The sequence below is a fragment of the Drosophila suzukii genome, chromosome 3 (genome assembly GCF_043229965.1).
Source record: "Drosophila suzukii chromosome 3, CBGP_Dsuzu_IsoJpt1.0, whole genome shotgun sequence".
Classification (NCBI taxonomy): domain Eukaryota; kingdom Metazoa; phylum Arthropoda; class Insecta; order Diptera; family Drosophilidae; genus Drosophila; species Drosophila suzukii.
Window position 1 is genome coordinate 72665124 of NC_092082.1, and position 24554 is coordinate 72689677.

Below are 24554 nucleotides of genomic sequence, written 5' to 3' on the forward strand. Positions count from 1 at the left end.
CAAAAGTGGGTGGGGTGGTGAATATTAGCAATTAAATTGTATTTACTGAACTTAAAGCTTAGCAACGAATTGCCGGCGAAATGGAATTTTGTTTGGGCAATTAATGGCAGATCATAAACAGAGAACAGAGACCAGAATCCTCAAACCAGGTGAACTAAAATTATATCTTACGGATTGTGCAACGGAGAGTGCCATAAATTTCGTTTGGCTAAAGATAAATGCTACTTTTCAAGGACACCACGAAATGAGTGTATTTAGATATATGCAATTAATATATCCAAGATATATGGAGGTATTTATGAGGTGGCATGGGGTTAGTCATCAACTCGTGGGGTGAAGACATTATCATCCAAGAAGCGTCGCGTCATCGGTTCTATAGGATAAATTTCTCTAAATTATGAGAAAAATATGTCATTAGTAGCATAAATTTTGATATTTCGAAATCTACAAACAAAAACATGCATCGCATCGCTGCCTCCATTCCAATATGTGTTTCTTAGTTTTGTTTTCTATTTTGAGTTTATTTTTACACCACACCTATTTCTGTAGCACTGCGTATAAACCTATAAATTTATTTGATTGGGAAAATTCAACTTAGTTAGCCAGACAGACAACTAAATTTAAATCTCTCGCCTTTATATCGAATTTCTGTAGATTCATTTGCATAGAAAAATTTACAAAGATATGACGACCAAAAAACTCAATCAGCACGTGGAAATAGGCCTCAAATACAATAAATAATTTGCATAATAAACAAATGTATATAGATAGGCAAAAGCAAGTATAAGACTTTGGCACACACCCTGATGAAATTTATACCGGCTTTTTGAAGAATTGTTGTCGTCTGACCAAAACCCAAACAAAAGCGAATATAATATTAATAAAACAAGTTGCCAATTTATCATTTTGACTTTGAAAACAAGTCGGACAACTTTTTATTTGATTGCTTGTGAAAGAATTTGTAGCATGACCAATACAAAATATCTTTAGACAAGACATATCAAACTGAATGCAGAAATGAAATATAGTGCAACAATAGAGTACGTACTCAATTAAAAAAGTTGTGCCAAAATTTTGCTTTTACCATCAGTTCGGCAACAAATATCGTTTCTCAAGCGATGATAATCAAGGAGCCATAAAAGTTATATAACTTTTGTTGTGAATTCAGTCAAAGAGTCATAAAATGGACACAAACACGCCATTCCATCTGCCAATTTAACTTACTAATTAACTAGATTAGTCTAGTCAGGTAGGTTCCTGAGTTCCAGTCATAATTCTGAACACTGCTTGACAAAAATAACCGAAATCAAAATATATAGCAAGTTATACCTGAATGGAAAATGTCAAGATCGTAAACAAACCAAACTTTGAATGAGAAACGTGTCGTCTATGTGAATTTAAATAAAATCCGCTAATCAGTTGCTGTTTAGTCATTGGGTTATACTTTGGTATAAAAGTTAAAATATGTTAAGGAAATAATAAGGAGATCATTTATTGATTCAGATTAATCGGTTTTAAACTACCTCTAGTTTAATGATTTATAAAATTAGCTTCAATCATAAACAATTGTAATTTTTAAAGTCGTTGACTTCATTTAATTTGTTGGAACTTTCTCTTTGTTAGTAATTAGAGTTATTACATTATTAGAGACATAATTGTGGTTTGTTGAAATCAAAGCTGAGCAAGTCACATTTTAAAACTTATGAGGCAACCCTCGCAAAAATCTTGCTTCACATATTTCACAATATTTTTTTTATTTTTTAATTAGAATCAATTTTTTTCGTGTTCCTCTGGCTTTGGATTTCAGTTGTATTTCTTCTGTTAATTGGTGGCTAGCAAGTTCGATTGGATTTTGGTTGGCTTAGATTTTTGGCTGTCTTTACCGCAACAGCGAAATATAAAACGATACGGACTGTAGGTCCAACAGAAGTGTTTTATTGGTAAACCGACAAAGAGCCAAAAGCAGAAGAGAATTAAATAGGCAACGGTAATCAAACGGAAGCGGCCAAGTTGCTCGAACGATCAAAAGGGTTCGTTGTGTTGGTGGGTTGGTCAATTTCCGGTTGACCGACAACAACACGATTATGTAAATGCGCTTAGAATGCTCGAATGCAATCTACATAAAAATTATGGATCATCATTCACTTGGAAACTGTTGAGCCGTCATAATGAACGGTAATCAAGTCTAATGATGATTTCGAAATCAATCGAATTAGTTTAACAAAAAGAATAGATACGTGTTTTGATTCCTCGCATTTGGGATTAATGTTTTCTATTGAAAAATCTTGACAGTCTTACAAATAAAAAACTCTATAATAAAAATGCCTATGTTTCTATGATAATTAGTTGTGCGTGACATCCACTTCATTATTTTGCGGGTCTAATTAATCAAGACCTTAAAAACCCCATGTGAAGTATCCGATAGCATCTGCACATGCTCTAGATTGACAAATTTCGCCTTCAAATCTCCAAGAGACCCACACTCATTAGTGTTTATCTGGCGATCTTAATCTTCGCACACTGTGTCGTTCATTTGGAAAGCTTGACGAAGAGCTTTAAGAAACTAAAAGAGTAGGAATTAAGAATTCGCAACGCGGAGAAAGAACGCGGGGCGTTAGGAGTCGGAAGAACCGGTTGAGTGAACGAATCTTCTTTGCTCATTGCCTTCAAATGGGTGTCAATGCTGAAGAAGCGACGACACGATACCGACCGTCAAACGAAATGAAACCGGTTCTCCAGAACCTCCACAGCGAAAGACCCCCTTTCTTCGGATCCGGGGTGTTCGACGGTACCGTTAAGTAACGCGGTCAACATAACGGTGAACCAAAGACAGCGAAGAATCGACGTCTTTCTTCTGCCTTCTTCGCTTGGCTTTTTACTTTGAGTTCTCTCTTGCAGATTCTTTATAAGTTCTCCTCTATCTCAACTTTCTTTTCATTTAAGCCAAAAGTGCATAAGCCAAAATCTTGTTTGTTTTTTGTTTGCCTTTTCCCCCTTATACCCTTTTCCATCTTTTTTTGGCCAATTATTTTCGCTTGGCCTTTACGGCATTGCACAATTTTGTTCTGAGTTGGCCTGACCTGATTCTATAGCGCTCCTGTAGCTCCTATTTCCAGTACTCTTTTTTTGGCTCTTGTTCATGGCTTTGTGCTTTTTGCGGTTGTTGCAGCAAATCTGTTGGCCTTTTTGGTCCAGCTTCTTCTCTTCTTTCAGTTTACCTGTGCTGTTTTTCTTGCTTCTGTTGTTGTTTTGGTTTAACGCTTTTTGACCTTAATACCGAAAGAAAGGCGTCACCTTCATGGAATGGAGAGGAGTACTACCCTCTTCTCTCCACAACCAATTTCTTGACTCGAAGTTAGTGCAAATTGAAACTGTCAGTCAAAAGGCAAAGGCAAAGGCAAAGGCAACGTAACCTTTCCTCTCCGCTCCTTCCGAAAGCCCCAAAAACCCGTTTGCCCTGTCAGCTCTCACTTTACAATGACCCCAAGTTGCATTTAAGTTGACAATGTCAGCCTGGATTATCCAAGAAGAGAACGAAAAGCATCGGAGCCAAGCTGCAGCAGAATGTAATGAAAATTGACCAAAATGCTTCCAATTACTAACAAAGATTCTTCTCTAGATGGATGTCATTAAGAATTGTTTTTTGGTTTAAATTCTAAATTACTAACAAAAAACCAAAGATCAATCTTAATGCCCATTACTCATTCTTGTGCCATGAGCAGATACATTTAAAACCACTTTGACATCCACTAAAGCCAACTTGCAGAGACCCCTTTCCACAGATCTTTTTTCCCATTAGCCCCCTTCGTCCCCTTAAAATATATCAACACTATCTGTCATCAACTAAAGTGTGAAAAATCGAAATGAGACAGCAAAACAAAGCAAGAAAAACTAAAAATTTGGAAACGAAAATAAATATTGCGCTGGCTCATTTTTAGCTTGCCAAAATTGTTTCGTAACCACATATGTATTTTCCTATGGAATTTTCACCAGGTAAAGTTGCTGCCTACCCAAAAAAAAAAAAAAGGCGGTCACAATGTGGGCGTAGCAAACTACATATTTTTGCTTGTCTGTCTGTCTGATTTGACACTTGTCGTGAGTTTCTAGCATGATATGATGCCTATGATAATGCTGATGATGATGATTATCCGAGAAAAATACTTAGTCATAGTTTTCTGCCGCCTGCATGTGAAGCTTAGACAATGTGGCTAAGGAAAAAGTGGGTTAAGACTGCGGCCATTGTTGTGTGTCGAATTTTGGCATGTGCGTCAAGTTTTCTTTTGTTACCTTTCCCCTAACAATTGGCATTGAAAGCCCCCTGGTTTGTTTGTTGGAAAACAAATGCTCTAAATCTAATGAGACTTTAAATAGGAAAGGAAACTGTTTTCCCAGGGTTGGTTGAACTTTAAAGTAATAGTAATTGGAAAGTATGAGTTCTCAGGGATTTAAACTAAGAGCATAGAAAGTATAATTAAAATACAATCTTATGCTAATTGAATTTAGAGAAGGGCTATCAATTCTGAAAAACAAAGCTTCGTATAAAATTAAACAATTATGTATTCATCCCATTCTTCGGACTCATCTTTGATATAATTTTTGACATCGGGAATTCGATCAATTCATATTGTTTTTTCCACTGAACTTGACCCCAAAAATTATTTAAATCTTCTTTGATAACCAAAAGATTCCGTTCAATTTAGAAGGCAATTAACGTTTTCTATTTTTGTTTTTCGATCTCACTTCCGAATTCCGTATACTTGTTTAACACGAAAAACAACATATTTCACTAATTTATTTGGTTTTGTGGTGCAGTTTGTCTTAAGAGTTGCCAGATCTTTTTGTGCATTTAAAATGAATTTAAAAGATGCTTAATTTTAATTTATGCTTTTGTTTTTGGGATTTACCTTATGCATAAGTGTTTCGTGTATAGATTCCTTTTAGATTTCTCACTGTCTGAGAATTTTCACAATTTTCCCTAGAGCCACCAACTAAAAGTTTATTAAAGTTTATACCTCGCCTGCCAACACAACCCAAAAAGAAATGCAGTAACGTCTACGAAACAATGGTGCAACAAGAAAAGGCTAAAAAAACGGAAAAAGAAGTAGGGGCTATATGGGTAAGTTACCTGAAAAGGTAGCTCCATGGCATGACACTCAAAAGTATTTTGTATGTCAATTGCTATTCAAGCTACTCACGAAAACACTGGGCGAAGAAGAAGAGGAGTGAGAAAAAAAAGAAGAAGATAGAGAAGAAGTTCTTGCAAAGTGCCGCAAAGTTTATGAGCAGCCTTTTTTTGAGGAGAGTCAAGAAGTTCAGTTTTGGTGGAGAAATACAGAGGTCACCCTCGAGTTTGTTAATTAAATTCACGGCAAGTGTGAAAGAGATTGAGTTGGTGGGGGCTGAAGTTTAGAGGGGGACCCCAAAAAAAAATGCTTTATAAATTTAAATGAGCCAAAACAATAGGGCAAAGAAGAAACAGTCATGGGTGTTATGTAATATATTAAAAGAATTTTACAGAAATACAAAGCAACAAAATGAAACAATAAGACATATGAAATTGATGCTACTTAACCGCAAGTGGACTCCTCAAGTTCAGTTCTTTTCACTCATTGTGGTCGCTCTTTATCCATATGATATCATTATCATTATTATTCTTATTCTTCTGGCTAGCCCTCTTCAGCGCCCCTTTCTTCCCAGCTGGTTTTACATGTTTAGTTGGTGTGCCTTTCTTTTGGTCGTTGACTTGGCGAACAGTTCACTGAACCCTTGGCTTCAGACAACGGAAGGAAGACGCGAAAAAGTAGGTAGTCTCCGACTTTCAAAGGGAACGGAACCTTTCCCCCAAACGGCTAACAAGTGTCAGTTGTATTTTATATGGGTCAGTTGAACCTTTCTATGGGAAAGGCTTTGGGAAGTGTTTTGATTTGAAAACACGTAGCTCTGGTAGAAAGCTCCAAATGCTTTGGATAATTATAGTTATTACTCTAGTCTTTAAACTAGCTTTTATACTTTAGGCTGTCCAGGTTTTATTAATTAGATTTGCTGTTTACTACGAAGTCAGGGAAAAAATTTAAACTTACCGGTTTTGGATGCTGTTATAATATTTTAATAATGTCCTGTATATATTATGTTGTAGAGGATATGAAAAATAATTCTTTAAAATTAAAAACTTAATTGTTTTTTGCCGAAGTCCTTTTAAAATGAGGTCTTACCATCTTAAATCTTTAGACTCTGATTTAAGTACTTAAGATCATTTCATCCTCCTTCAGTTTGCATTTCCTTCAGCAATGTCTGGACGTGTGTCTGGTGTTTTAGGTAAAAAGGCGGTGATGATGTTAATGGACGGCATAAAGAAAGAAGGAGAAGTGGGTGGGTATATATAAGGAGGAAAGCGAACAAAGCAAGATTACGGCGGTAGAGAAGGGGGTAGCCACGCATTTTGATGGATGACATTGATTGATGATGATTAATAATGGTGCATTTTTATTGCTTTTCATCAGGCCATCATCCCCATTCCCTTTTTTGTTGTTTAACACACATTAAAGTTGGTACTTGTGAAGTGATTCCTTGAACATAACACCTGCATTTAGCCAAAGCAAGGACCTAGACCTCGCTATCACTCTATTCTCATCGCACTCTGTTACGTTGATTATTTCGCTTGAGTGCGGCGCAAACTCATCAAGGCGAAAACAACCCATCAGGTCCACTTTCCACTTTATCCTTCGTCCTTTTCCCCGTTTTTCGGCGCCATATGCTGCCACGCATATTCGCTCAATTAAAAAGCATAAAATTACATTTTCGCTTAAATGAACTTTGGCCCCTTCTCACTTGTGCTTCTCTCCTAGTTAACCCCTTCTCTGGCTTTTAACCAAGTCTTTTCTCGCCCTTTGCTTTTCCATCCTATATCCTTGGCAGTGAATTTCCAGCTTGGTTCATCATTTTCCAGGCAGTTTCTTTCTCGCTATTTTTCCGGCACTTGCTGCTTTTTTATTCACCATTTTCTTTTTCGGTTGGGATTTTAATATCTCGTATGAGATTTATTTTTACAAAAACTTGAGAAAAACATTGAAAACTATAATGAATATTTTAGTTCCTATTCAATTTTTCAAAAAATTTTAAATACTCTTTTATATTTTATAATAAACCATGATCCCATTAATTACTTTCTGTCTCAAAACACTCATTTGGCAAGATAATGAAATAAGTTCTTGCGGTTTTTAATACGCAACCTGACAGTTACTGCACCGCGTACTTTTTTTTGGGTCTTTGGCAAGGCGAATCCATGTATTTTTTAGTAATTTATGTTCACCGCAACGGCATTTCATCAGAAAGAACCCCCGTTCACCTGCCCTAGCTGCTCATCAAGTATTACCCAACTTGACCCCGTTCAAACTGCTAATTTAATATTTATAAAATTACGACAAAAAACGCAGGCGAGGAAAAAGAATATTTTTGTGTGCCACATGGCGTATACTTAATTACGTTTTGTGTTTTACAAGTTGTTAATTTTCCCGGGGCACTGCCAATAAATTAATATGCAAAGCGCACACAAACACACACGGGGTATAAGCGAATAAAAAGTACAATTTTTGGGGGGCAACGAATAAAGACAGAAAGGATGGTCTCAGCTGAAAATATCAAATCCTCGGCTCAGTTTAATGAAGCATGGTAGTCGTCCTTAAGTATGCCAATAAGTTGGAGAAGGAGAAAGGGCTTTAAGGGACAACCAATTTGTTTCTGGGGTTGCCATAGTCACATATGAATTTTTAAGTGCAAACATAATAAGCAGCTTAATGAACACACACACACACTCCCTTACACGTGCACTTGGGGGGGGGACCCTCCCTCTTTTTTCGACGCCCCATTTTTGGGTAACCCTTTTTGAGTATGCGAACCTTGTGTCATGAATTAAACACGTGTGCGTGTGCGTGAGTTCGATGCGGAGAGGAAGAGGAAAATCTCTACAGTTGAGGGCAAAATAATAGGAACAAAAAAGGCCGTTATGAACCGTATATCTTTCAAACTAAATACCATTGCATACTTTTAGGTGCCCTTATAAAGGATCTGAAATCTCTAATAGCTATAGATCTCCTAAATAACACACCATATTTGAAATTAAAGTTAATTACAACAGATACAAAATCCTTAGGAAGTAAAGATCTATATAAAAATCTATTATCAAAATAGCTACACACTGTATAAAATGATATCCGTCAAGTCTAAATGATCTAAATTGAATAGGAAATTGTTAAAAATCTCTAGTATTATTATTTTGCCTGCAATTGTGCATAGAACAATTTAGTGTGAGTGGGGGCGTGTGGCCGAACACAACAGTTTTCACCCAACTTTATCATCGTTAACACTTTAACGGCTCTACAGACTCTCCGGCTTTCTCATCTTGTCAGTCAGCGTTGGAAATACCACAAAGAACTGTCAAAGTCGTCGTCCTCGTCGTCATCCTGCCACGAAACCCCCTTTTCGGAAACCCCCTCGCAAAACCCAACCCCAGATAATTCCTCCACAGGCAGCGGGGCAGCATCATCATCATCATCAGCGGCAGTGGCAGCCACAGCAGGATTGTCATCATATCATTCCCCTGTCGTGGGTGGATTTTTTACCCAGTTGTTGTTTTGTTTTTTGTCCCTTTGGATTCTTTGTCCTTGCGTGTGTCCTGTCACCAGCTCTCGGTGTCTGTGTTTATTTGTTGCTGCCATTGGAGCTGTTGTTGTTTTTGTTATTTTATGCTCGCACAATTTGCATTTTAATTATTTAAGAGAATTTTGATTAAAAAATATATATGTATATGGCCACGAGACGGGGGCACAAAAAGCTGTTGCTCTTTCTATTCATGGGGGATGCTCCAATTCGAAAGAGGTGTGTGTTCAGTCCAGCCTTCGATTTGGTTTTCCATTAACATTTAAATCAAATTTTTGCAAATATTTTCGCATGTTTGTCTAATAAATTGCGAAGTAGCAATTTCCTGTTTGCATACAAATAATAAAAACTACTATTCTATCAAATAAAATAGATTCAGATTGAGGTTATATTTTATTTCGAAACGAAATTCTTTAAAGAACTTAAAAATTCTGGTTTAAGAGAAGGAACCTTAACTTCTTTGTATAAAAGAACATCCGAAATTCGTTTTGCATAAGTTCTGCATAACATTTGCATATCATCCATGGGACTTGCTCTTCTTTCGGCTACTGGCGTAATTTCAACAAAAAAGAAAGCAACTTCGCTCGAAGGATTAAGCCGATGCCAAGGGCTGATTCTCCGGCCTCACAGAGAATCCAATCCCCTTCGTCATAATGTTTTATGCATGTGACGTGGCCGCGTTAATTCTGACACTTTCATCAAATGTTCTCTTTCATGAAGGGAAAATTTTGTTTCATTTAATTTGGAAATTTTTCATGATTGCGGGGGAAGAAAGTGTTGAACATTGCGCCTTACTTTTGGATGGTTCAGCTCATTAGATGAGGAAGAAGAACATCGGACATGGACATTTCAAACGCGGGGGGGTACCCAATTTATGTGGTCCCCGAACATTATTCAAAGTGACAGGCTTCCTTTTGCTCTTTCTCTCCTTGGAGACTACCTGTCAAGTGGCAGCCAGTGCAACAATTTAGATACGGATACATCCCCCCTTTTCCCCTCTCGCGACCCCCACACACACCCAATATAAAAACTGGCAGGAAAAAAAGACAGAATACAGAAGCAATAAACATTTTTACAGCCATAAATTCTTTTGAGGCACTCTTCACTCCCACCCATCTCCCCCTTTTTTTTTTCTGTTCGCTCTCCTCACTTACTAAATTCTTCATAAATTTCTTATTTTTATTACATTTTTGAACTTACGAAAATTTCGAAATTCCCTCCTTCCTTTGCCACTGCCACTCTTTTGCCGTCTTCACCGTTGTCTCTTGTTGCATCTGAAATAAATTTTTAATATCTAATTTTTTATTTCCTTTCCTTTCTTTGCAGGTAAGTTTTATCCATCAACGGAGAATCGAGAACGAACACCTCGCATTGGCTTTTCCACTCTGCTCGGATGTTCGGAGCACATGTGTAATGGTTTTTATTCTCGGTTTTTATTACACTATCAAATGCATTTTGGGGAATGTACTTAAAAAGATTACTTTCTCGTGGCTTGTGAACTGATTTACAAGTTTAAAGTTGAAAATGCTCTTAGGGGAAAAACTTTTAAGAAAGTAAACAAGATTTTATTATCATAATTTCATCTTTCAAGATAACTTTATTAGCTCCAAACATTTCCTTAATTTAGGTTTTATAAGTTCACTTAACTTGTTAACTACAAAATGTTCAATTAAAATTTAATTGGTGTTATATATGTGGTAAACAAAAAGCGGAAAATCATTTAGATCAAGAGTTTTCAGGGCTAATTTTCGAGACCTCCGTAATTAAACAAAACAATGAACTCAAGTCTGCCAAACACCTTGAAATATATTTGGTGTACCATATTAACGTTCAGCTTGTAAACATTTTAATAATTATCGTTATTAACATACGTACATGCTTAATATTTCAGACCATTTTTTTGTAGTACCCATGCTTTAAGGGGATTTTATTATAACAACCAGTTTGGTATTCGTTTTAAAGAGATTAAGGAACTTTAAATGCTAAAATGTGATTCTGTGCCAAGGTGCACTAGGTAATTGATAATACCAGGCATTGGGGGTTTTTTAAATTTTTAAAGATAAATATAGGGTACCTTTATATCCAAACACCTCTGGTTGCCTTTCTAGTTTTTTGTTTTCAATATTTATTTTTTGTTTTGATTTCCCCCGGGGTTTTCAGTTCACGGCATATAATTAATGTCTACTTAAGTGAAATGACAGTCGGTCCGTCGTTCTCTATATTTTCCGCCATCCGCCATCATCTAACCCTATCACCCACCCACTGCCGCCTCATGTTCCCTCCCAGCTAGTTTAATTACTCACTAAGCAGACGATATAGAAAACAGAAAAATCGGGCGAGTGGTGTGCAGTCAACAGTGGCTGCTAAAAATATCTCATCACCGCACACACCTGCACGCCGGACAGTTCGCTGTTCGTTCTCTGCGCTGAGGTAAAAATTTATTTTTAATTTGGAAGAATATTTTCACAACTTTTTCCACTCTATACCTCCTACCTCTGCATCGCATATGTATATTCGTTTTTCCTGATATTTGGCTGTAGAGAAAAAATTTTGGATTCTTTTTTGCGGCCGTTTTCTTTTTCATCTGTTTAGATTTTGATGATAGAAAAATATTTTCTATTTTGCTTGCCATGGCAGGCAATTTACACATTGTTAAAAATTACGAGAAAAATATATTTTCCGAAAATGTGTCCTATATATACACATATATAGTGCATAGAAGGAGGATCGAAAAGTCTGGAGAATTTCGAGTGTGTTTTTTAATGACACACGGAATGGAATTTTGTAGTAATTGGATTTTATTTCGTAGAGGATGTCTGTTCCAAATGGAATTGGCTGAAAAATACGACAATCTAATTTGGCCAATACTTGGCGTTATTTATGTGTGTTGTTCGCCGCATAAATTGACCTTTTGACCCCTCTCGTCTTTCTCTCTCTCTAACAAGCTCACATCTCAGATTCATCGTTTTGTGGGGCTCAGTTGATAAATTGAATTAACCCAACCAAGCAGAGGCAACGTTTTGAATTCAAATTGGTTGACATTGTTGTCGCTTGTCACCCACTCAAGGGTTAAATGGGTGGGATGGGTTAAGGGGGTGGGATGCTGCGATACAAAGCTCCAGCATTAGGCTGTGCATTGATTTCTACTCAACAATTGTCAATTTTAATTGAATGCCCTGCAATGCAATCCAAGTTAATCAGCTTTTGTCTGCCAGCACAGGTACAGTTGTGCTCAATGATATTTCTATTATCTTCAGCCGCTGGTACAGTTGTGTTTAATAATATTTCAATTAAATTCTTCATCTTGTAAATATGATAGATCTCTCACTCATGTCTGATTGCTGACATCATTTCCGTTTGCCTGCAGAAATGCAAAAAAATGAAGGGAAAACAGAAAAAGATTTCAATTAGTGTGGCTGTAGGCAAAATATAATGCCACGATAAGTGGTCAGTCCTCGGTTCTCTTCCTCTTTTTTTTTCAGTGCCTACCTCACCGATCCCTCTTACTTTCAGTGGCCGTATGTCGTTTATTTTGCTCTGTTTTGCGCCGCCTTAAATGGATTTTGATTGAGTTTAATTAAATTTTATTAGGTTTTGTCACCCTCTCCACATGGGATGATGATGATGTACGTCCGGTCCAAAAGAGGGGCGGTCAGTCAAGGGGTTTCCCATTTTATGGGATCCCTCTCTTGGTTTTTCTAAAATCACAGCATTTGCTTTTGGCTTATTATTGTAAAATGAACGGGCGTGATGCATTTGATGTCTGTATGAGTTTAAACGAGGGTTCTTTATTAGAAAGAGAAGACTGGATGGTTGGGGTGGGGAGGGGTTTTTTAGAATGAGATGATGGTGGAATATGACTGTCGGAGACATATAAAATTACACTCATTCAATTCAGATTCGTTTGTTCAGTCAGTCCTCTTCGCGCTGCATTCACATCCATTTACGATGTGTTTATTGAGTCTTTGGTGGCCTTTGAATCTCTTCTCTACCCCACTTTTTCCTACTCTTGATGGCCAATGAAGTTGTCTTTGCTTTTTCTTAGGTATATGAAATTGAATTGAGGCATTGAACTGTCTTTTTATGGCTGTTAAGATGGTTTCGTTTCTTTCATTTGCAACCTGCCAAAGCGGTTTGAAACCCAATATCTTTATTTTATGAAGCAAGTTCAAGGCGTTGAAGACGTAGAAATTTGCTCTAATTTGTGGCCGGTTTTACTTGAAAGCAGTATCTCTAGTATTTATTTATTTTAATATTGATTTTTGAAAAAATACAAGATATAATATCAACTAAAGAGCAAATTATTTGGTAGTTTTTGAATAATATTGGTACAAGTACTTAATGGGAAATCAGTCAACCAAATCAGGTAAACACTTTGATACTGTAAGCCTTAATAGGTGAAATGTGTTAGAAAAAGGAAAAACGGCAGAATACCTTTGTTCACGCTTTTTGGTCGGTGGGGTTTACGAGCCACAATTCCATACAAATTTAAGCTCTTAAAGATGACATTTTGATCTGTTTTGATTTCCCCAGAGAGGGTGTCCTGTGTGTCCTTGCAGTCCTGTAACGTGATTTCTTGTTCGCAGTCTCTCTTTCTCCATTTTTTTTGCCTTCTTTTTCCCCTTGCCATTGCGAACTTATTTTGGTTAACGTGTTTTTTATATATTCCCAACCATATATGTATGGTTCGGGTTTATTGCTTGTCTGTGCGGAAAAGAGAGGGATTTCGAGGGGGGACTGGGGGTTGGGGGTGGAGCAAGCGAGATGGCGAAGGGTCGTCGTCTCGCATATCCTTAATACATAAAATATGTTTGATGGTTTCGCCATGCTCATATGTCAAAGGTTAGCGCACGTGCTCACGCTCTCAGAGTGTTGCCTTTTGTTGTTGGGTTGGAAAATCGAAATTTAATATATATCCATCCGCATATATCTGTGTGGAATTAAAGTATACAGCGAGGGTGGTCCGGCCAGTCTTTGGTGATATATCGAACTCTATTTTGCGGTTTCTGCTGAAGGATTACCCCCGATTTCTGTGGCACATCTCGCGCACACATTTATTTGGGATTTTCTTGTTTTTGAAACCCAATCGAAAAAAAAACACACTGTATCTTGTAAATGTTGAATTATTTATGATGGACTCACAGTTGGAACCTTTTTTCCAGCACTCTTCTCTTTAAAAGATCTATTGATTATTTTTTTTGGGAGGGCATCCCCCTTTATCATCGTCGCATTGGTGACACCGACAACTTTCAATTAGCCTCCGGTCGGGCCGACATAATGACAATTGATTGCCATTGTCAGGCGATATCTATCTACTCCAACGATAGGCAACAAATCAATTATAGGTACCCCAATGCTTTTTCTATTTCTATGGCTGGCTTTTTATCACCCACAAATGTCATGTTGTTGTTTAGCTTTTTCCGGAACACTTCCATAATTGGAGAGCTCTTTTAGAGTGCACCTCATATAGAAAGTTTTGAGCAGGAAATCTTTGGGTGAAAATCTTTCAACAACAAAAGTTAATTTCTGAAACCCAGAGAGAGAGTGGAACGATGTCGAGTGTTATTTTTGTGTGCAGCCGCAAATGACAAACATTGTTATCGCGCCTCTTCTCCGTTCCATTGTAGTTTTCTTTATCTTTGCCGCAATGTCAGCGACAATTGCTGGGTAAACAAGCATATTTACCCAAACCAAACCACAGACAATTCGGTCTAGTGCCTATTTATGCGACATTTGGATTTTACTGACAAAAAATATAATGCAAATGATTCACGCACGCAGAACAATCTTATTTATTTTGAGTTAAAAAGGTTGTACAAATATTAGATCATAACCTATTTATTAATTCCAAAGAGGAGGGGTTTCTAATAATACTATCAGACTTCAAGTTCTTACCCCTGATCATTTATGTTAAGTTTATATTGACGTATAAATATTATATTCTTTTTAGGGAGGAGGTATTATATTTTTTTTAATTATGATTTAATAATACTATCTTGTTTTAACGTTGGTCAGCTCTTTATTATTTTAAGACTGGAAGTTCTTTCTCATGATCATTAAAGATACTATCTTTAAGATAGTACACAAGTCTTATTACCACCATATAAAATGAAGGGCAATGCGTATATCTCAGCTTTCTTCTTTTTTTTTTATCAGCTACCAGAATTTGCTATATTTGCCCCCAGATAAATCTGTGAGACTTTAAGTTACCTTGCGTACGACCGACGACGCGACGTATCATATAACCCGAATCCAGGCAGAATAGACGGGGGAGTTCAGGGATCCAACACCGTGTTTGCAGAGATTCTTTTTGCCGACATGAACTGATTTGCTTGGCGCTGCGATGCTGCAAGTTTTCTACCCAAACCCCAAAACCCTCGTCACATTAATGTCTCTATAGCTGTCAGTTTAGCCTCTGCTCGGGCAGGTGGTTCTAGCGGAAAAGTGGGTGTACTTGGATGGGGGTGGGGGCTTTGGGTTTTTTTCTACGGTGGGTGGTGAAGTTGAGGCGTGTCTGTGCTTATCAGTGAAAACATTTTGCACAACCGTCTCTCTGGCGGCTGTGGCTGCGGCTGTTTAACGGGTTGGCATTCCGGGGGATAAGGTTCGCCAGCAGTCCTACATTTTTTTACTCCCTATTTATTCCACTTTTTTTTTTTTCTAGGTAGTTAGGAGGTGCAAATGTGCGTAACTTGCCACATTTTCAACACCTTCTAGTAGTAGCAGCTTGGCATACAAAAAAAAAAAAACGAGGAACGAGAAAAAAAGAACAATCTTATGGCGAGGGAAAAGTTTCAATCTGCGTGTAAGAGCCCCATGGGGCGTATGTGCAATTTTTGCGATGTAAACTTTTTGGCATTAAATTGCCAGAGATTTTCCTGCACTTTCCCCAAAAGCCAAGGCACAACAATTAATCATCAAGTCGCTGCCAGCGGCGCCCCCTTTTAGTTGGTCGGTGGTTTTTCTTCTGGGTTCTGTATTTTACAACAAACACAAGTGTCTTTGCCTTGGCAAATTTCTCTGGCCCATCGTCTTATTTTCGCTCTCACGCCTGACTAATCGTTAAACAATTGTTTAACATTAAAATGGCCAAATAATCACATTAATTAGCATTCTCGTTGTGCCTCACTGCTGCATTTCATTGTTGTTAGTTCGTGTGTGTGCCAAAAATCCCATGTACTATAGTTTCTGCGGTTAGTTGTTCACAGCTGTTTGATTAATTTGATGGGTGTGGCCAGGCTGGCAGTATTTACTTGGCGATTTGTGTGTGACGTGTTTTTGAAAAGCAAACAAAAGGGAGGATCATGTGCAATTGCATGAACAAATTCCAATTTAATCGATTTTGAGGCCAGGAAAGTAGGATTTTGTTGTTTGTTGAATGATTCTGAAAGCTGACTGGGTAATAACCAAAATGTTTACTTTGTTAATTAGTAAGATGAAGTCTAGAAAAAAAATTTTCCTATATTTACAAGACTTTTTTTATTATTTTAGTATAATATGGTACTTTAAATTAATTGCTTTCGAAACTGCTTGGTTGTGTAAACAATAGTTGTGTCCATTTTCACCAACAACCTCTTCAGCACTTGAACTAATATAAAATTCAATAAATTCCAAACACGTTGTGTACTAAAATATTTAACTATTTTTGCGCATTTGCCAACAGTTCAAATGTATTCTCTATTTACCGACTTTTTGGTCCAGCGGTTCGATTCTGCAAATTTTTGTTTACACTCTGCCCGGATTTCGAAACAATATTTCTGCCTACCACTCATTCCATTTTACTGCTGCTGCTGCTGCTGAACCCAATCACTTTTGTTTACCAACGCGTAATTATTGTTGCCTATTTGTTTACTACTTTCATATGCATAATTACTGATATAATTTCAATTTAATTGCAATTAAATTTTTGCGTAATTTGCGTTGAACAACGCAAACAACAAAATATGTTCGGGCAAACTATGAATACATTTTGCGTGGTTTTTTGCTAGCTATATTATTTATATGTATTTTTTTTTGGTGCTGGCCGAGGATGGGGTTCCACAAATCAACATGTTCGAACCATTACCTTCAGAGGTCCCCTGCCAATGTTTGTAAATAGTTGCTCAAATTGTTTTTGTTTGCTCTTGGAAGATAAATTGTGCAGAACTTATTTATGGGATCCGCAAGCAAATGGATTGATTCGAGAGGAGGAGCAGATTTGGTTTAGATTTCTAATGGGGGTCTCTCATTAAAGTCGAGGCACTTAATAAATTGTCCATCATTAAAAGTTTTAGGCACTTTAATTGTGCCAGCCCCGAAATGCTAATGGAGTTGCCCTTATAATCTCGACGAAAGTGTTCGGGAAACGGGTGTCTTTATCTCTTGAACATCTTAAGAGAGATCTCTATGGTAATTAACATGATTTATGCCACAAATAAAAGTCAGTTGTTTTAACTCGAACAATATTTTGCGCACAACTTTCATAGGAAAATTGAATGTAATTATAGAAAAAATACAAGGCTTTCTAACGTCTCCAACGCAACTCAGACAACACACTGAGAAAGATTATAAATAATTGAAACATTTATTGCAGTCATGAGCAATTTTGTATCTAATTATAATTAAGCCGAGTCGCCGCCCCGTGTGACCAAAATCGCTCTCGCTGTGCTCCTCAAATGTATCATATAATGCCATAATATATGTCATAAATTATAAGAGGCAGATGGCAACTGGCTGGCTGTCTATTGGCTAAGCTCACGGGATGAATCTGGGAAGCTTTCTGGGCATTCTCATACCTAATTTACCATTCTGCAGCTGCCATTTGTGTTTTGGCTCTCTCTAAAGCAATCATGTAGTTGTGTCAAACAGTTATTCCATCTAAATTGGGTAGGCTAAATTATTCTTGCAATTTGCAGATTTTATTTATAAATTTGTTAGATCAATTTAATGCGAATTGCAGTTTAATTAGATATTTAAGGATTCTTATAATACAAACAACAAACTATCGTTCCTAACCTTTCCTAAGCTTTCAATATGAAGTTGGTCACATTTATAACAAAATCATTCTGTTTACTCCGACCTTTCAGCCTTATAAATGACCAGCATAACGATGATCTCAAACATTATTACACTTACAGTTAATAGCATATTTATTTACTTGCCCCTCGTTCATTTTGCCTTACCAATTCCATCTGTCATGTTTATTTATTCTTCACAGATTTTCGGAGTGTTTTTTTGTTCTTTCTGCGCAATATCTCATTTTTCATTAGAATTTGATTCTGTTGGTCCGGCTTTTTATTCGCTCTGACCCTATTAATATGCTCGGAACGTGGCGCAGTATACATCTTTCGTAATTTATTATTGTCTTGCCATTTGTACAGTTAATCAGGCCCCAAAAGGCGAACATTCACGGCATTACCTGAAAATATCCAGATATAGATTCGGACGTACAATGTATATATACAACAACACTCATATATAGATGTTGCATGGCAGATGCTTCTGCTGCCAGCGATTGCTTTGCAATTTGTTTCGGTGGCTTTTCCTGGCAGCAAATTGTTGGGGCCTTGTCGAAAGTTGCATACTTGTGATGTTGTTCGTGTCTCTGCCGCAGCAGCTTCATGTTCGACTGCAATTAATGTGGACACTTAATTAATCATAAAAATTGGCGAAAAGTGTTTACGGCTCATTTAAATTGACAAATGCTGTGTGGGCTGCTCTACTCTGTTCTGTTCTGGCCATGTTTGTCTCTGCCATCTCGTCTCGTTGTTGCATAATCAGAAAAAAAGGGGGAAAAAAACCCAAAACCAAAAACGATCTGACCTGATTAACATTTTCACTGTCCGCCCTCGGCAAATTTCACTCTCTCGCACAAGTTTATTCATAAGCAGTGCTTATAATTTCGTGATTATGATAACAAACTCATTTGTTTTCCATCTCATCTCGTTGTCGAGTCGGATCAGCATCAGCATCATCTCGTAAAGTCGCAAGAACAACCAAGACCATCTGGCCCCATGTCTTTTGCATACTAATTTGATGATTTTCGACGAGCTGACTGATGTCTGGCAGTTAGATGCTTATCACTGGATTAGGCGCTCAATGAGTCTGTTCTGGACTGGGGGCTGTATATGAATGTACATGGTAATGCCTGCCGGGGGCATCTTCAGACGCTTTTCGGTTGTTATTTTGACAGATACACCGAACCGGCTTGTTATTGGTATTCTAATCAGCTGCCACTAAGACGAGGGTTGCATGACACCGATTTCAGATTTTCATCTCGAAAGGATCCTGAGAAAATGGATGCCAATTAAAAGGGAATTAGGAATTTCTGGGGTGGAAATTGTATGATGTATGTTTGTATTTAATAAATATTATAATTGGTTAATATAAAAGATATAAGTTGAATGTCTGATTTGTAAACTTTTTTTGGGTAACACAACCATTTATTCCCCCTTTGCCTGAGTAGTTTAATTTGATGGTAACCCGTAGTCACTTAAAGCTAGTTTATCCCCTTAATGTAACCCCCATTTCAGCTTCATTTCGATAGATTATTATTTCCTCTTGTCCGAGCTCATGATCTTTTTCATCTTATGGCGAAACTTCCTCTAATTATGCGATACATCAAAAATAAACAAATTTCAACTGATGCTACTTTTGTTGGCCTCTAATGCGGCGCACGTAGCGAGTTATTTTCCCTGACACCCCCCTTGGCTTTCCACATTTCCACCCCCATGACGACCCATGGACGCACTAATTTTATGGCTTAATATACTCGCACCATGGGTGGCGGGGCAGATTGTGTAACTATGAGTTAGGGGGGTTCGAATAGAATGGAACTGAATGGATGCTACTGGTTCTCCAGCGCGAAATTGGCACTCAACGTCAGTGTTTCCCATTCCTCAGAGCTGTCACTCATTTGCTCATTCCCCTGCTTTCCCCAGTTTTTCCCACTTTTCTCCGCTTTTTTCTACTCGACCCCCCTTCGTCTTCTGTCCATTTACCATTCATTGCGTGAAGAGGAAAAGAAGAAAAATATTTGTCACGGCAGCTTGGAATTCTTAATTTTATTACACTTTTTTCTGGCGTGCGTAACGCGCCAAGAGACAGCCACCAGCAGGGGCGTCGCAGGAAAGGGGGGCGTGTCTAAGATGAGAGGATAGCCTCGTTTTTTTTTGTAACGCCCCCACCCCCCCCTTTTTTTTACCCGGATTCCTGCATGCAAATTTGGTCTTGTCGGAAATGACATTTTCATGCGTAAATTGAAATGTGAGCGACGTGTTTGGGGATTTGTGTCGCAGGCCAGCCTTCTGCTTCTTTTAAAAAAAGGGAAAACCACGCCCCCACAAATGGGGAAAATAAAAGACAAATTGCCATAGCTTTTAATTATTTTTCCGCCTCCAGAGACTTTTCCTTAGATGAGGTACTTAAGGGGGGGATTATTTAATTAACACCCCTTGGTTCATTTTAAGATCTCAACTTATTGGCTGGTCAGCTGACCATAATATAATAAATAATACAAATACCTTGATGGTTTTTGGTAACTTTTAAAAATATTTAAAATATTTAATTAAAAATGTTACTCTTCCCTTTTCTTTTTAGGTAAGTTCAACTTTCTTGGAATCCGCAAATCCAAAAACAGCAGCAAGAAGGCAATTTCATTTGGCAGCTAAGTTTCAAGACGACATTTATAATATTTTTTATCTCAAAAACTACTACAAAATCGACCATTCTCGTTTTTAATTATAACAAAACACAAGTCTCGTCAACAGCCGAGTTGAAAATTGTGTCAGGCCGTACCCAGAGTTTTTTTTGTACTGCGGTTGTACGTTTGCCCTGATAAGCGCAAAATTCTATAACATTTCCTGTGCGGCCCGATAAAAACAATGAACAAAATGTGCCTTTGATAAGGCATAAGGCGTAGAACCCTGAGCCCAAAACATATTGCAAAGTTCTCTCCCATCTGGAGGCATGAAATTCGCTTCCATCCCGAGCTCTGGAATATTAGATTTTCGAACCGAGAGATTCCTCACCCACATGTATAAAATATGCAGGCTACAGAATGGAATGAATGAATGACGACGACGAGGGGTGGATGAATGAACAACAGCATATATAGTAGTAGTATGAGTAGTGGCAATGGAGGAAACTTTCCCAGACTTTAGTTGGCTGGGGGAAAATTGAATTTCCTGCTATTGACTTTGGGGGAAAAGAACCGACAGCGGACGGCACAACTTTCATACGAGCGCATAGGCAACACACACCAATCCGATGGGGAAAAAATTACAAAAATGTCAAAGCAGGAGTAGGAAAAAGTTAAAACTGAAAAGCAAAAATTGCAAAACACAAATCGAGAACGAGCCACCGCCAATGTCTGGTAGCGAAGAGTCGGATTTTGTATCCCCCTATTTTCTAGTATTTTTTTTTTTTGGCTGCTGCAACATTTCCCATTTTTTTTTCTGTTGTGTTTTAGCAAGCGACGCCGCCAACATTCAATAAAAATTCAGTTTGCAATTGAATTTGTTTTCACTCGATATCCTGCCACATCTCCTTTTTTTTCCTACCCCCTCTATACATCTCTCTCTCTCTGTCTTTCTGACAGGATTGCAACTTGGTAAACATTGCAAAAATCGCCAATAACATTATACATTTTACCCAAAACCATTTCACGCTGTATGTGTGCAAAGTGTTAGCTGATATTGTCATTCAAGTGATATATTAACCGCAATCCGTTCAATAAAAGTGTCCAAATAAACATTTTTTGAGTGTGGCTTAAACCAAATTAAAATAAATTAATTTAATAGCTATTGAGTTAGTCAATTTATTATATAAATCAAATGCTATATCTGTTTGATTAATCGTCTTAAAAGATCAATTCGATTTTTTTTTCACACCACTAAATGGAAACGCTTAGAACCTTTATTCCTATATCCGTATAATATGCTTTTCACACAAGCATTCACTTTTCAAATCTAAGCCCACATCAGCATCATATTTATTTGATCAGTTTGTTTTGGCAATTTTAATCCCAACAAAACATTGGCAGTTTGCTTAAATTATAAATGCTTTTCGCCATATTTCAGTTTGGTTAAAAAAGCCACAAAACAGTCACATACGTTGGGTTAAAAAGTGGGTGAAAAGTGGGTGAAAGTGGGCCAAATTCAGAGGACGAGAAGCTTATCGTTTGCTGCCGGCTTTGCTGCGGTTTTTACCAGTTTCCGTTCTCGCGTGGCTTATCGATTAAATTCATATCATTGACACGTCATAAACAAAAAATAAAGTGCCAGAGAGACTGAGAGATAAACTAAAAATAAATAAAAATAAAAATGGCAGCGAACGTTGTGTGTTGTGCCTGGATTTTGTGGTCGGAAAACCTTTTAGGCCAGGCCCAACCGACTAAGTGAATTAGCCCAAAGCGACAGCGATATAGGTGAATAAAGAAAAAATAAAAAAGCAGCGAACAAAGAAAAAAAAAAGTAACATTAATAAATAGAATTTTTTGTTATAACAAACGGTGTACAAAAATGGCTACCGAAAAAAAAGGGATCCTTTGCTGCCAACAAGCCCCCTCCAACTTTTTTTTTCTTGTCAATATGCAAATGGCTAACAAAAAAAAAAGCGGGGGGAAAAAAAGGTGAGGACAAGAGCCGAAAGTGAGCAAAAGTCGCGCAAATTAAAGGCGAAAATGATGATAATGGAAGCAGTCGCCTCGTTGTCACTCCGAAACCCATTCCCTTCCTGAAAAACAGTCACGTTAAACGGAAATGGCAATGTCTAGACTGTGGACTTTTTGGACCCTAGTAGTCCGTTGCAGTCGGTGGAGTAAGTAACCGCAGAACATTCGCAACGGCACAAAAGGTTTCAGTTTCGGTTAGCTATTTTTTCTGCCTTTTTTCGCCCTCCATTTTCCTCTGCCGCAAACAAATTTCTGTGTGGAAAAGCCCAAAAAACAAAAAAAAAAATATTATACAACAAAGGTCTAGGCGGAGAGCACCTTGGGTGGAGTTTTCCTCTGTTTTGAATTTGGAACTGAGTTCCCTCAGAATGGGAATCAGAATCAGACTCAGATACAGCCCCATCATATGACAAAAGACAGAAACGTTTGTTTGGAACGTGCCAGGTACTGAAAACAAGGTTCTCATCATGGCGTTTTGTATATTTCAGTCTGGCCAAGAAAATAGAGCATTTTGTTTTAAAACTGGCAAAAAAAAGCATAAATATAAAGCTATATTTCAAGTTCGACCCTTAAAGATGATATATTTGTATGCCTTTAAAATGATGTAATCCCTTTTATCCCTTCTGCATTAAGAATATCACTCATACGCAGCGTTGCACCTAAAATACCTTCCCTTATTATGCTCCCAGCATTCCTTATGTAATTTCCCTTTTTATTCTCTATCCCAAACGTTAACGGTAATAGACATCAACAACAGATAAATGCTTATTTTTTTCAGTTTGATTTCCTTTCCAAAGAAGTGAAAATATTAGCAAGAAAATGGCAATTTCCGTTTCATCAGAAAAAGGAGCCCAAGACAGTGCGCAGAGGTGGAAAATGGGTGGCTGTTTCTGTCTAAGCTTATGGTAAACATTTCTCAAGGCCTTTCGCACACACGTTTCCACCATTAGAGGCAAAAAAAAAATATACAGAAAAAAAAGGCCAATGCAACTGACTGACTTTCGTACGGTTGTGTTCGCACTGCGTCTCGCATTTTTTAAGCTGCACATTTCTCTTCATCTACTGGAGGAGAAAGAACCCCCCCCTAGTTTAGCTGGCAACATTTGTTACGTTCCCCTGGCCTGTCTGCTTGTTATATTTTCTCATTTCTTGGCCCACGTTTACCTCCTGGCAATTGCAGTTGTCAGTCTCCTCCGGTGAGGGCTGTAGGTGCTCGCCATCCTTGTGGATATGCATATGACAGGTTACAGGCTGTGCACCGGGAGAAAAGTTCAGAAGTCGTCAGGTATCATTTAATGTTTATCAGATATGCCCAATTTTAGCTATAATTGAATGTGAGACATTGATCATTCTTTGATTTATGAGATTTTAAAGTCTTCCCCTATTCCTTATATATACAATTCGGAAAATAGTAGTTAAAAGTAATCATAATTGGCACATTTGCATTTTAGTTTCATTTAAGATAGTGATAATTCCTTTAGTTATGAGATTGTAAAGTTGTTTTATATATGGTTATCCCTTAAAACTTAAAGTTGAGAAAGAAAAAAAGATACATCCGTTATACCCGTGGACATCCACGTCATCGTCTTCCCCACTTTAGCTGCTACCTCTTTTGATCCTGTTCCGTGTTTTCTCCTGCACTTTCTCCCCTATTCCCTCTGCAGTTTCTCGTCCTGCGTCCTGCGCCCTGCATCCTGTTTCCTGCTTCATCAACGTCCGCGTCTGTTGTCCTTGTCAGAGTTGTCTACTCAACGACTCATAATTTCACTTGAGCATCATAAATGCCAACAGTCGGCAGTTTCTGTCTCTAGATCCCAGAACCCCAGAACCCCTGAACCCCATTTTCCCCGATTTCCTTATCCCCACCCCTATATTCTTCCGCTTTCTGTTGGATCACAACAAACATTTGCCTAAACACCAGGGCAAAGGCAAACAGCAGCGGTATGGGGTTTTGGTATCCCTGCGATACTACGGCAAACATTGAAGAGATCCAATTGCAATTGCATTTTCTTTCCCTTGTTTTCTTTGGCCTTCCAATCCTCTCCTGCTTCTGATGATGCTGCTCCTGCTACCGTCGCCTGAGTAAACATTCCGAAATCCCGTGTGGATTTTTCCCAATCTTCCTATCCCTGTTTTGTATTTTTCTCCTCTCGAGGATTTTCCATTACGATTCTACTGGATTTTCTTTGCTTAAGGTTTGGCAACACTTTCAGGTACTTGTGTTAGTATAAAACACAAGAATGTTAAT

At 37.9% G+C, this 24554-nt stretch overlaps 1 protein-coding gene across 12 annotated transcripts in view; it reads left to right on the forward strand.

Annotated features, from left to right (window-relative positions):
• The window catches only part of pum (pumilio), a 188216-nt gene that overhangs the window by 108258 nt on the left and 55404 nt on the right, over positions 1 to 24554 (forward strand). For 5 of the 12 annotated variants that reach the window (XM_065865315.2, XM_065865317.2, XM_065865316.2 and 2 more), the window contains one exon: positions 9982 to 10065. The exons of the other annotated variants lie outside the window; for them this stretch is intronic. In XM_065865315.2, coding sequence (XP_065721387.2) covers positions 9982 to 10065 — 84 coding nt within the window. The remainder of the gene's footprint in view (positions 1 to 9981; positions 10066 to 24554) is intronic. 12 annotated transcript variants of the gene reach the window in all.